The following is a 13,084-nucleotide window of genomic DNA, read 5'->3' as shown; positions in this document are numbered from 1 at the left end:
TTTTTTTTTTTTTTTTTTTTTTTGTTTAATCAGGATGGATTCGGACCTTCGGCCTTAATCCCCCTGAGCCCGGAACCAGCCTGCGTCTGTACCCACCAGGGGGCCTAAGTCATTCCGTGGCCGGGTCTCGAACTCGTGATGGCGGGCACCTCAGCCGAGGTTCCTATACCACCAGACCACGAGAACTGGTTAACTTTTGCTTTTGCTTTTTACTAAAAGAAAACGAGCAAAACTCCACTTACTAGAGTTAACTGTAAAAAGAAAAGGAGAAAAAGGCCAAAGGAAAGAACCTAAAAAATCGGAAGGGACTTTGCCATCGGAGTACCGACCAGTGGGAACACCTTGTAAGAAATCGATACCATATGGTCGAAAATTACACCTGAGAGGTGTGCTTACGTTATTGTTATTTCCTGTGTCTACGAGCGAATCCCCAAATACAAACAATGCCGGTACGGTTATGTTCTTTGGTGGCACTTGTCTTGGAGATGAGTCTGATGGACACGGACATGTGCAAGGTGCTAGTGATGGCACCGGTTGAGGCGCAGGTGGGAATTTATATGTGCCTTGCGGTGGACATGGCTTTGAAGATGGGCCAGATGGTGGTGGTGGTGGTGGTGGTGGCATTGGTTGAGGCGCAGGTAGTGTTGGTGGGCATTGAGAATGGATTGTGACGAAGCATATAAAAAGTGATAAGAGGAAGATAAGAAACCGAGCCAGTCTATATTGCTTCATCACTATATGAAATGTATTCACTTATTTGCTTATGTGTTTAGCTGTCAAGTCAATATATACAAATTGATTCGAACATGCTATGCATGTGACCGTGTATGGAGCTGGTTGGGTGTCTTTTTTGTTCACACATTTTGAAACTTCCTAATATTTAGCTTTAACAGCGGTTGCCGATCAGATCTAGTTAGCACTCATGAGCATAGACGCTCATGAGAAAACAACTTACTTTAAGCACATCACCAAGGCATCAATTATTTTCTGCGAATTCAAGATGTGTCCATAATTTTCAAAATTTAGTATAAACTGGTTTGTAGCGAATCGCTGAAACTCATATATAATCTTGAAATGTTTTTTATTGAGCAGTGCTCATTCACGTGGACAATGAAATCATATATATAATATTAAAACTTTTGGAGCATGTCCATGATCAAAGACGTTGAGGGTAAAGACTGTTCAATCACTCAAAAGACTTTCATATACACACAAAAGGGGGAAGCAACACCCACATGAGACACGACGACCAACTTATTTTTGGTGATCAAACCCAATTCAGTAACCAAATGACCCAAATCTCATATGTTTAATTGGTAATATATGTCAAAGAGCAAAACAGGCGGGTAGGAAGATCAATGCGAGCTAACAAGGAAAGGGTTCTGGCAAACCCCGCACTCGATGGTCTCTGATCCTGAGGATGGAACCTGAACCTGCAAATTCATATAGAAATGATCTCATAAGTGCACGCATGGTACCAGGAGAGACTACAAAAATCAAAACTTCCAATCTGGCTCGAGTCTTAATTACATCCACTTGGTTTAACCAATCGTTCAGATGATTAAGCGACAACCTACCTAGCTGTTTGATACTAGAGCTAAGCATAGGCAACAACAGTGCTATCTATCCTCACATTTATAAAATAAAGGAGTAGGAGGTAAGTCCTGCGATTATGTCAAATCAAGGCATCTCATAGATGCATGGTATGATTATCAACATTTGCCAACCTATTCTATTTCAAAACGTGATTACATCTATGAGGACTACTCTGTTTTCCTTGTTCTGGATCCGAAAATCATACAAAGAAAGAAACATGGGTTATCAAAGAATCTAACCTGCAAGTGAACTGTGCATGTTGGACAGGCTACTTCCTTCATCCGCCTACCAGATCCTTCTTTCAAACCTGTTGAAACCAGACGTATCATTCTCAGCAATCATAAATGACCAGAAACAACAAATCAATAGCATGAAGTATATCAAACATATAGATTACCAGACGAAGACTTGCGGTTTCTCTGCATTTCCTCCTGTGGAAAACATCTCAGCAATCAGAAAACAAGTATATAGTCTGTGCCGGATATCAACTCAATTTCCAAATCATAAACTTAGTAAAGAACCCGGAGAGATAACCCTACCTGTAACTTCCTAGCGAGGTCTTCATGGCTTTGCAAACTCATGTTCCTGCTAGCAGATTCCTTGGCATTACTCAACCTTTGTGACACTTCAGCCTGCACATCATCAAGAGTCAGAATCACATAAGGATCAACACTTTAAAAACTTAAAAGGCCTACCCCGACAACAAATTTACTTTTAACTAGAACAGCCAGCCAAGATTTTCCATGTTAAAGCTAGATCAACGCATTGTCAGAAATTCATGAAACATTATTTCTCAACTTTTAGGGAAACTGAGCAGAGCTTACCATGCATCTATCGCAGACACGGACTTCGGGAGCATTCTCCTCAGCAGTGAGAGCAATCCTACCTTGACTGCACTTGTCACAGAAGACGTCACCACAGTTCCTGCAATGATGCTGAAATAAAAAATAATGATCATAACATTCGTCAGTCCCAGATATGACCAGAACTTAATTCCCGATTAGACAGATCAGAGAGGGAAACAATACCCTTCGCAAAAATGCACCAAAATCTGACCCACACGATGTGCATTTTGAAACCGCTTCATCAGGGACCTAAAGCCAAATATAAAAGGAGTGAGAACAATGACACCATAGCTAAGCACAGCGCAAAAAATGAGGGACTTTTTCCCAGCAGCAGTTTATTTATACAAAAAACGAAAAATCATATACCCAATGATCTTTCTCCTCATTCACAGGCTTTATTTTGTTCATCCAATCACCCAATCCTTTCTTCTTCTCAGCAGACTGTTCGACCAGCTTGGCGGAGACAGGAGGAGGCCTGCTACTTCCCCCAATCTCCTTGGCCTAAAACCCATCATCACAAAACAATATTAGATTAATGAAGAGAAAGCATAAAAGAATGTGAAACCTAAGACTAGATGTTATAAAAATGCAGGCTTAAGAGAGAACCTGAAACATTGCAGCTGTCACAGTGTCCAAAAGGGTGTTGGTGGTGTAACTATTCGATTGCAGTCTGATACGTTTAGCTTCGAAGTCTACCGGAGTCTTAGACCAAAAGGCCAGTATAGATGAGTCTAGTTTCTGATTGAACGAAATAAAATATATAATCATGCAAATTAGCAGCAAACATTAAAAAAGGTATTATGAGTGAGTAGGTAAGTTACTTCGCATCTAGTAATGTTCTCGAGAGGATATATTCTCAAAGTCCGGCTACTACTTGGATCAAGCATACGGAGGCCATCCAAACCAATCTGCCAACAACAAAACAGTCAAGTCCAAATTACACAAAAAGCTATAAACTTTGCAACTTCCTAACATTACCAATGAGTTAAGCTTAGTAATAACTTAAGCAAGGCGACAAAGGATTTGGAACGAAGGGCATTAATACCTGACAAAGAACATCAGTAGTGGTCTGTCCGTAAGTTTCAGCCAACAATTTGACACGAAACTTCTGAACACCACCAGAGGCATCTTCCTGGACATCAGCCTTGGGGACAGCTCTAGCGATCTTAGCGGATTTGGAGCTAGCGGAGGAGGAGGAATCAGAGACGCTGATGGGCCGTCCGTAATCGTCGAACAGGGTCGAGTTCGATGATTTGGGCGCTGTTCCACGAGACCCGTACGGCTCAACTTTGCCTCCTCCTGAATAAGGATAGACTCCATCTCCGTAGGAAGAATCTTCGAACGCAGGGTATCCTCCTCCTCCACTGCCAGATCGTTGTTTTCCGTATAGATCTGAGGCTGATTCGGATCTGCCGTAATCGCTATAAGAAGGTTGATCGAATTTCACAGGCGGTTTCTCATATCCTCCTCCTCCTCCTCCTCCAGTGTAAGGAGTTGAAGAGTAGGATGATGAGTAAGGCTGTTGCGGAGCATGAACCAGAGGATTAGGATTGGGTGAAGCTGCTGCAGATGATGGAGGAGGATCATAGGGTGGATAATACATGGGCTGCTGCGATGTATACGGAGGAGCAGACGATCCGTAAGAAGATGGTGCGGGCGGGTGAATCGGGGGCGGTTGGTTCAAGGCCGAATAAGAATTAGGGTTTGTTGCCGGAGGAGGAGGAGTGAAGGAAGGAGGAGCTGAAGGAGGAGGGACATGTTCAGTGTTTTTCCCCCCGTAAGGCGGTTGATAGTTCTGGGAGTAATCGCCGGCGCCGTAACCGCCACTAAACGGTGGAGCCGACGCGTACGTGTTCTGAGAAAGATCGGTGGGATTTGGATTAGGAAACTGAGGAGGGTACTGGTGATGATGATAATAGGAATTGTAATCTCCAGGTTGCATCTTTGATCTGTGATTAGATTGATCTGTGAGAGGAAACGATGAAGAGGAGGACGAAGCGTGGAGAAGATGAAAGAAAGATAGATCTTTGGGGGTCAATGGAACCTTTTTCGTCAGGAAAGAAAATTGTCTGTTTCGCGGACTACGTTAATCTTTTATAATAATACACGTGGCTTGATAGGAGGCCGTTGATTAGTATTTTGACGCGCTGTAAATAGATAGACAGATAGATAAGATAGATACGCGGACAGATGATTCTCGCTGTTTTTCCTCTCTGTGCAACAAGTGCGAGGGAGGACAAAGACCCATTATTAACAATGCAATTGGGCTGTAAACTAAACTAAGCCCAATAACAAAGTGAGACTATACGAAAGTCGACTCATTTCACATGACGTTGCATTCGTAGATGAAGTTGCATTTTAACCTGGACCCCGAAGACCCGAATCGAAACCGATCCAAAAATATCCGATCCGGAACCGGACCGAAAATTTACAAGTACTTTTTGGATCTAAATTTTTTTTACCCAAAAGAACCGGAACCGAAAAAGAACCGCTCTGAATAGACCCGGATCCGAAAAGAATAGACCCGAATAGACCCGACCCGATAAGAACCGATTTGTACCCGACTTAAAAACATGTATATCTAAAACTATGATGTTTTTGTGTTCTATTTTATATATATTATTTTATGATTTAGTTGAAATATTTTTTGTTAACAACATTTGTTATTATTTTTTAACATTTTTAAAGTAATATAAAGCTTTAAAATGTAAAATTTAGAGTTTTAAAATGTTTTATTTTAATTATTAATAGTTTCATTTAAGTTGTTTTGTAAAATTTTAGATATATATGACAAATATTCAACTAAAGTTGATGGAATTGGATATATCATGTCCTTTTCAGATCCTAAATATCTGAACCCGACCCGGACCCGATATGGATCCAAACAAATTACGGATATTTTATGGATATTTTAATTATAGACCCGAACCGACCCAGACCTGAAAAGAACGGACCCGAACCGAAAATTTCTAAGTACCTATTGGGTCTAAATATTTAGGACCCGAAAGTACCCGGATCCGAAAGGAACCAGTCCGAACCCGACCCGAAGACCCGAACGCCCAGACCTAGATGAAGTGTTAAATTCGAAAAAGAATATAAAAAAAAAACTAAAGAATGAGAAATCCATTAAGCAGCTAAATCTATCAACCAAGCAAGTGTTAGATGAACTTGATAAGAGTTGTTTGTTTGATGGAAGAACATGAGCAGCAACACCACCATGTTGGATATCTGTGTGATGATAGCCAAAATAGTAAAAAAAGAGAAGAAGAGAAGCTTCTCCTTCTATTGTGAGTAATATCAGGGTCGGTCCTAGGCAAAGTTGGTTGAAACATTCGTTCAGGACCTCCAAATTTTTTGAAAAAAATTATATAGATATAAACCCTCAAATTTGTTAAAAAAAAAGCCTCCAAATATATAAAAAAAATTTTAAAATGAAATCTATGCTAAAATCACCTAGGGCCCCTAAAATCTCAGGGCAGGCCCTCACTAATATCAAAGGTTTGTGTTTTTTCATCTTTGGACTTAGATCAATATCAAATTATCAATTTGTTACTACTCTTTGTGTAATGTACTGATGCTCGGACGTTTATAGCTACGCCTGTAGCTGGTAAGACTTTACGAATACGTTTAGTCTTCAAGAAACCCCTCAGGGACTGATCGACCCATTGAAATAATATCAAGTTCTGTCTCAGATCACGATGAGAATCTGCTTTCCACTTCTATTGAAAATGAGACTGCGATTCTTTCCGAACCAAAGAAGAAAAAGAAACAAAGGACAAGCAAAGAAACCCGGTACAGTTCATTGTTTGATGAACCATTTCTTCGCTGCATTTCCATGGAGGAAGACAATAGCAAAAGCGATGGAGATGGGAATTTTTTCATTGCCATACACAGTTATGTTTTAGGTCCTTTGTCAGCTTTAGCCTATGCCTTAGCTTGTACAGTTCCACTGTTTGTAACATTCACAAGTAATAATAATAAAAATGGGTGTCCCTGTTTTGACAGTAATCTTGTACTGTTGTTTTTTTTTTTTTAATGTTTTTCAAAGTCTGGCGGGCTTCTTTAAATTGCCGATCCCAGCATCCATTTACAATAGTCATGTGATGGTCACTGCACTGCCCTCCCTGGTATCATTGAGTTATTGCATCTCTCTTTTCAATTTTCTCTGCTCGGTTGTGATGGAAGAGAAGAAATCAATTGTTAGAAGTTTTGGTGTTCGAAGTCGACTTAAGAGTTTGAACAGGCGGCAGGGGAATGATCCAAACTAGATTCATACCATGATTCTCAATCAGATCACTTGCATATACACAATTGGAGGCAGAAGCAGAAGACAAACAGCTTTAACAAAAGTTGCAATATTAATTAGATTCACATTGTCGAGAATGAAAGAGAAGAGAGATAGAGATTAGACTACATAGCAAGGGTACAACACACTGTTAACTCAAAACGAAAGAGCAAAAGACACAACAACAACAACACAGCTTGTTTTTAAGAAACTATACAAAAAGCTACTCGAAATGTTCTCCCTTCACTGTCGGAATGGTCACATTAAAATGGGGAGGAACCGAATCAAATAGTTGAAATCATCATTCTTCTTCTTTTTAGTTGGTTGCCTAGTCTCTTTACAGTAAAGAGATTTTCTTTTAATCACAAGAAGGCGCAACGGTTCTTGTTCTTTTTCTTCTTCTGCTTTGGTGGCTGAAGCACCACTTTGATGGCTGCATCAAACACTGCCTTCACATTCTGCAGAATCCCACAACGTCAGTCTCACAACAAGAATATATGCAAACAATGAGAATCAAGACAAGCAATATATTGTATGTCTTACCTGCTGGGTCTTTGAACTACATTCAATGTAGACAGCAGACCCAATCAGTTTCTTCAGCTCCTCTCCCTGCATCATCATTCATAACAACATCAAGAACTGGTAATCATGGCAAGACTAACCGTGTTACAAGGTTACAACAAGTACCTGGTTTGTAGTGATCGGTACTGCACCAGGATGATCTATGAAGAATTGCTTGTCATCTCGAAGGTCTGCAAATACATACAAAACTTTGTAAGAAAAGTTTAAGGAGATGATCAAAGATCTTTGAGTAAAAAAAATATATATATATAGCATGGTGAGTTGAATCAGGAAAGAGTTTGGTTACCAAGTTTTGTGCCAACGAGGATGATGGGAACACCAGGAGCATAGTGCCTCAGCTCAGGAATCCACTGAGAGAGAATAGGAGCAGAAGAATCAAATTAGACTAATGTTTATTTCACTAAGAATCAAATTAAACACACGCCAATGTTTGATTTATATAAGAAAATAGGCAAAACCTTTTTGGCGATATTCTCATAGCTAGCCTTGCTGATGAGAGAGAAGGCAAGAATGAAAACATCAGCGCCACGGTAACTCAGAGGTCGTAACCTGTTGTAGTCTTCTTGCCCTGTTTTCAAACAAAAGACTTAAAGTCAAGACCGAAACATATTAAAGCGAATTTTCCAAACCGGTTTAAAGAAGACAGTTTATTATTAACCAGCTGTGTCCCACAAGCCGAGATTGACGGTGTTGCCATCTACAACAACATTAGCACTGAAGTTGTCGAAAACTGTTGGCACATAGTCCTGTCACACAATTTCACAGATCTTATGTTTAAAACTATACTATTGTACAAAACCAAACTTAAAGCGAATATATTAAGATCAATTAATAAAAGGAAAATTACAGTTGGGAAAGTGTTGCTGGTGTAAGAGATCAGCATGCAGGTTTTTCCGACAGCACCATCTCCGACAGTAACACACTTTATGAACCTCGACGCGCCGCTCATCTCCTCTGCTGGATCGAAAAAAGCCCCCTTCCTTGTTCGTGCTTTTTTCCTCAGATCTTCGACATTCTGCTAACGAGCAAAAAGCCTATTTCTCGCCAGAAGCGAACTCGCAAGCTTGTGAATCTCAGAAGCACCAAGAAGTTGCAGAGGACCGGACAAAATTTTAAAATGGATCAGAGAGAGAGAGAGAGAGAGAGAGAGAGAGAGATTGATGACTTTGATGATGACTAAAGACTAAAGACTAAAGACAGAGTCGTTACATTACAACTATGTGCCAGCTAAGATGCATATATACTCACTCCCCTCATCCTATTTTATTAATATTTTTAATTTATTACTTTATTTATTCACCACTTGTTTTTGTGTGTTTTAGTTTATTTTCATTTTCAAATTTTGAATATCTCTCTTTTTCTTTTCTTTTTTTATGTCACGGGTTTTTCAATTTTTGAATAATACAAAATGTCATGAATGTTTTGTATTGCTCTATCTCTTCGTTTTATTTGTCTACGACAAGAGTACAAAAAGACATACGGGATAGAGACTTTGTATTATAGCTAAATATGGATAGGCGATAATGGAAAATCTATAATCATTGGATTTGGCAACTATCACCAAGAACGTGCTACTTAGTGTTACAGCACGATTCCTGTATATCAAACTCTTTTCTTTTTCTTTCTCAATTCCTTTAGGATTACGAAACATAGGCGACGAGAGTCCAAACTCCAAAGGGACGTGCCTAACTCTAACTAACTCAACCAATAACGATCCTCCATGTCAGTGAATGTCCCATCATCAAATCATACTCACACCAGACAGTAGCTTCGTTGTTGAAAGAAACAACTCAAGAGGCAAATATAACAGCTCAAGAGGAGATTAGAAGAAATAATTTCGGGATTAACCAAATAATATATAGAGGAGAAAGCGAGGAAGATATGAGCTAACCAAATCATTGTATCTTGAGAAGTTAAGCTTAATACATCTGCCTGCCCTTCCTACCAACTATACACCAACCATTAACCCATCCCACTTTTCTTTATTAACTAACTCCATCTCAGTGTTATTTTAAAATAATATTTATATAATATCACTAGGGTTCGTCCGCCAGATATATTTTACTTGTTATCTAGATTTTTATTTTTTATATGATTTTATGGTTTGTGTTTTAGATTTTCATTTGCAAGAGATGTGTATAATAATGATTTTTGTCTTGTAGAAAATTTTAAGTGATGAGGGGTATTATGTTTATTTACTTAACATTTGTTTGATGTTTGTTTATTTTTCTAACTTGTTTTTGTTTTTTTATTTGTTGTCAAATATATTTTATGACATTATACTATTTTAGTTATTATTTTTATTTTTTTGCAATGTTTTTATATTGAGAACACATTTTTATATCATCTTCGCATATATCAAACTAAACTTATTTATTATTTATTTTTTATTAGTCTTATTAGAGATTAAAAGTTTATATTAGCATGACACGATTTTCATGATTAAAATGGTATACATTTTCCTAAATGTTTGCTCAAAATTTTATATATAGTAAGTAGATTTGCGTTTTTATTGTTGTGGTAAAGTTTAATACTCAAAACATTATTGTTTATTTTATATTTTATATATATTGAATGTACCTGTATTTTTTGTTTATTTTACATATTTTAATAATTGAACATTTTTTTGTGTTTCTTAACCATATACAATTCTTATCGACGGCAACGGCGATGGCGATAGATTTCTAGGGTTTTGATGATTGATTGAGATTGAGATCCGGGATCTCAGAGGAAGATTGGGGATCGAGGAGATCTATGGCTTAGGGGAAGGGAAAGCAAATCGAATTCGTCTATTGGAGATTCGGATTTCGATTCGTTAGCGATAACATTGAGGGGTAATCCACGGGCTTTCCATAGGTTGGGAAGAAGGATCGCGGTTGTTAGGAAATGGTTATTATTGGGATCTTTCATATGGATGCAGTATCCAGAAGATCAATCATTCGGATTACAAGGTATGGGATTTGGTATAATCGAAACAGGATCTTTCGCTTCTATTTTGGAAAGTGGTAATCTGTCTTCCCGATTCCATCATTTTTTAGGGGAAAAAATATGGAGGCACTTGGATTTTAAAGGGATTTTTCTTCGTGGTTTGGGAGTTTTCAATTTAACTTATGGAGGTTGGCGCGTTAAGGATATTAGGTTTTTGCAAGAGAAACAAAAATTGTTTTCAAACATTCTTAAGATTAGCTTGAATGTACTTAAAGGTCATATCTTTTATTTTCTTCATATGAGTATCTTGTTTGAAGGAAAGGGGATGCGAGGAATGAATGTGGGATTCGATAATTCTATGCTGTCACGAAGTCAATGTGTCTTTCACAGGTTGGCAAGGTCTTGCAGGTGGGTAAGGGCTCGTGGGGTGGAGCGTAACCAAGAAGGGTGGGATGTTCGATCTCACGGTAATGGATGGTTTCTGCAAATTCAAATCCCAAATGAATGTTGGGTTACAGGGTTTGAGGTTTTATTTGGTGCATGGAGGCTTGCATTAGGGATTGCAATATTGGCACTTTGGTTCTTCCCTAGCAGGAACAAAGATATACGGTGTCTGGATAGTAGGTTGAGCAAGTATTGGGTCAAGCTAACAGTAAATAATTATGTCTTTTTGGTTTGTATGTATATTGGTCTTTGGGATTATGATATTGCTGGAGGCACATTTGGTCGGTCTTGTTACTATATGGTTTGGATTTGTGAGTGGGGCTACTTATATATGGATCGAGAATTCTTGTATTTTATGGACACGCTATGTGTATTGGTTCTACGGCAACTGGTAATTAGGAGTTTTTTGTTGTTATTTCAGATAGTAGTTTATATGGTATTTGGAAAAATAATGAATTACAAGAGGCGATTGGAGTTTGGCAATTTGTATTTGTTTAGAGATTTTCCTAATATTTTACTTGCGCACGGGATATACAAGTGGTTTCTTTGGAGGCTTCAAGGACTTTTTTTAAGGGATGGAGTGGAGACAATCCTTTTATTATGGGGTTAGAAATTTTAGGGTCTCATTATACCCAATTTAGCCAGCTCAGCAGAGCCTTCCTATATTTTTTTAAGGATTACAGAGGACAACGGAGTAGAGAAAGTGGCGGTTGACTATTTCGAAGAATTATTCACTACAACTTCTCCATCAGGATTTCAGGAATTTCTCTCAGAGGTAACACCGGGCATAACTCCACAAATGAATCAACGTCTAATGAGGATAGCGACCGAGGAGGAAGTCAGAGAGGCTCTATTTATGATGCATCCAGAGAAGGCACCAGGACCGGACGGCATGACAGCTCTTTTTTTCCAACACTCATGGCATATTATTAAGGGAGATTTGGTGGAGATGGTGAATGATTTTTTGGTTTCTGGAGAATTGGATTCGAGGTTAAATATTACTAATATTTGTATGATTCCAAAAACGGAGAGACCTATAAGGATGACGGAGTTGCGACCCATTAGTTTATGTAATGTAGGGTATAAAATTATTTCGAAGGTTATATGTCAGCATTTGAAATCGTTGCTACCCTCTCTAGTATCAGAAACGCAATCGGCTTTTGTGGCAGGACGACTGATTTCTGACAATATTCTTATAGCACAGGAAATGTTTCATGGATTACGGATTAATGAGGCATGTAAAGGAAAGTATATGGCAGTAAAAGCGGAAAATGGGGTTTCATGAACATTAGTTTAAACTAATGATGGGGTTTCATGAACATTGGATTAAACTAATGATGGAGTGTATATCATCGGTTCAATATCGGGTCCTTTTAAATGGACAGCCTAGGGGTCTCATTGTGCCACAAAGGGGTTTACGACAAGGAGATCCTTTATCTCCATATTTATTCATTTTGTGCACCGAGGCTTTAATAGCGAATATCAAGAAGGCAGAGAGGGAAAAACAATTAACAGGAATCAAGGTGGCCAGAGCATGTCCTTCAATATCTCATCTCCTTTTTGCGGATGACAGTCTCTTCTTCTGTAAGGCTTAAAAGGAAGAGTGTTACACAATTCTAAGGATTTTAAAGGAATACGAGAAAGTTTCAGGTCAACTAATAAACTTTGATAAGTCTTCAATTCAATTTGGGCATAAGATTGAAGAATCTGTCAAGCAGGAACTAAGAGATATTTAGGGCATACAGAATTTGGGAGGGATGGGAAATTATCTAGGTCTGCCAGAAAATCTTGGGGGCTCTAAGATACAGGTTTTTGTCTTTGTACAGGATCGGCTAAATAAGAGAGTCAATGGTTGGACTTTTAAGTTCTTCACGAAAGGAGGAAAAGAAGTGATTATTAAATCAGTGATTACGGCTTTGCCAAATCATGTGATGTCTTGCTATCGTTTACCCAAGGCTAATGCAAAAAAAACTGACTAGTGTGGTCGCGCAATTTTGGTGGAGCCCTGGCGGCAACACAAGAGGAATGCATTGGAAATCATGGGATAAAGTATGCATCAGTAAGGATGATGGAGGTTTAGGGTTTAAAGACATCACTGATTTCAATACAGCGATGCTTGGTAAACAGTTATGGCGACTGATAGAGAAACCAAATACTTTATTTTCTCGAGTTTTTAAAGGTCGGTACTACAGGAATGCATCACCCCTGGATCCGATTCGTTCATATTCTCCGTCATATGGATGGCGAAGTATTGTATCTGCTAGATCTCTGGTAAGCAAAGGACTAATCAAAAGGGTGGGAACAGGATCATCTATATCAGTATGGAATGATCCTTGGCTCCCAACCACTCGCCCGAGACCAGCCAATAAAAACCAACACAATCTTTACCCAGACTTCACAGTAA

The 13,084-nt window shown here is 38.8% G+C and overlaps 3 protein-coding genes across 3 annotated transcripts in view; all 3 read right to left on the bottom strand.

Annotated features, from left to right (window-relative positions):
- Window positions 1-747, bottom strand: part of LOC106310733 (GDSL esterase/lipase At1g20120-like) — a 2,570-nt gene extending 1,823 nt beyond the window's left edge. Inside the window, exon 1 of the mRNA XM_013747953.1 lies at window positions 291-747. Coding sequence (XP_013603407.1) covers window positions 291-732 — 442 coding nt within the window. The 5' untranslated portion in view covers window positions 733-747. The remainder of the gene's footprint in view (window positions 1-290) is intronic.
- A 359-nt stretch (window positions 748-1,106) lies between these two features.
- On the bottom strand, window positions 1,107-4,492 carry LOC106312520. The gene is made up of 10 exons (XM_013750076.1): window positions 3,487-4,492; window positions 3,263-3,349; window positions 3,048-3,179; window positions 2,808-2,942; window positions 2,625-2,690; window positions 2,421-2,531; window positions 2,136-2,228; window positions 1,994-2,027; window positions 1,836-1,903; window positions 1,107-1,433 (listed from the first exon to the last, which is right to left on the bottom strand). The coding sequence occupies exons 1-10, from the start codon at window positions 4,381-4,383 to the stop codon at window positions 1,356-1,358; spliced, it is 1,701 nt and encodes a 566-aa protein (XP_013605530.1). The 5' UTR covers window positions 4,384-4,492; the 3' UTR covers window positions 1,107-1,355.
- A 2,284-nt stretch (window positions 4,493-6,776) lies between these two features.
- On the bottom strand, window positions 6,777-8,507 carry LOC106309524 (rac-like GTP-binding protein ARAC4). Its single transcript, XM_013746569.1, has 7 exons — window positions 8,156-8,507; window positions 7,967-8,054; window positions 7,767-7,876; window positions 7,595-7,658; window positions 7,414-7,478; window positions 7,270-7,335; window positions 6,777-7,184 (listed from the first exon to the last, which is right to left on the bottom strand). Exons 1-7 carry the CDS (start codon window positions 8,255-8,257, stop codon window positions 7,089-7,091), a joined length of 591 nt encoding a protein of 196 aa, XP_013602023.1. The 5' UTR covers window positions 8,258-8,507; the 3' UTR covers window positions 6,777-7,088.
- Window positions 8,508-13,084: the final 4,577 nt, after the last annotated feature.

The sequence above is a fragment of the Brassica oleracea genome, chromosome C8 (assembly GCF_000695525.1).
Source record: "Brassica oleracea var. oleracea cultivar TO1000 chromosome C8, BOL, whole genome shotgun sequence".
NCBI lineage: Eukaryota > Viridiplantae > Streptophyta > Magnoliopsida > Brassicales > Brassicaceae > Brassica > Brassica oleracea.
This window is presented reverse-complemented; position numbering and strand designations above follow the sequence as displayed.

Excerpts from the sequence above, each read along its gene's own strand:
- LOC106312520 (XM_013750076.1), bottom strand. The coding sequence starts at position 4,383 with ATGCAACCTGGAGATTACAATTCCTATTATCATCATCACCAGTACCCT. Across the intron at positions 3,180-3,262 it reads AGAACATTACTAGATGCGAA|AAACTAGACTCATCTATACT; the intron begins GTAACTTACCTA and ends TCGTTCAATCAG. Across the intron at positions 1,434-1,835 it reads CATGCACAGTTCACTTGCAG|GTTCAGGTTCCATCCTCAGG; the intron begins GTTAGATTCTTT and ends ATGAATTTGCAG.
- LOC106309524 (XM_013746569.1), bottom strand. The coding sequence starts at position 8,257 with ATGAGCGGCGCGTCGAGGTTCATAAAGTGTGTTACTGTCGGAGATGGT. Across the intron at positions 7,336-7,413 it reads TACCGATCACTACAAACCAG|GGAGAGGAGCTGAAGAAACT; the intron begins GTACTTGTTGTA and ends ATGATGATGCAG. Across the intron at positions 7,185-7,269 it reads GTAGTTCAAAGACCCAGCAG|AATGTGAAGGCAGTGTTTGA; the intron begins GTAAGACATACA and ends GGGATTCTGCAG.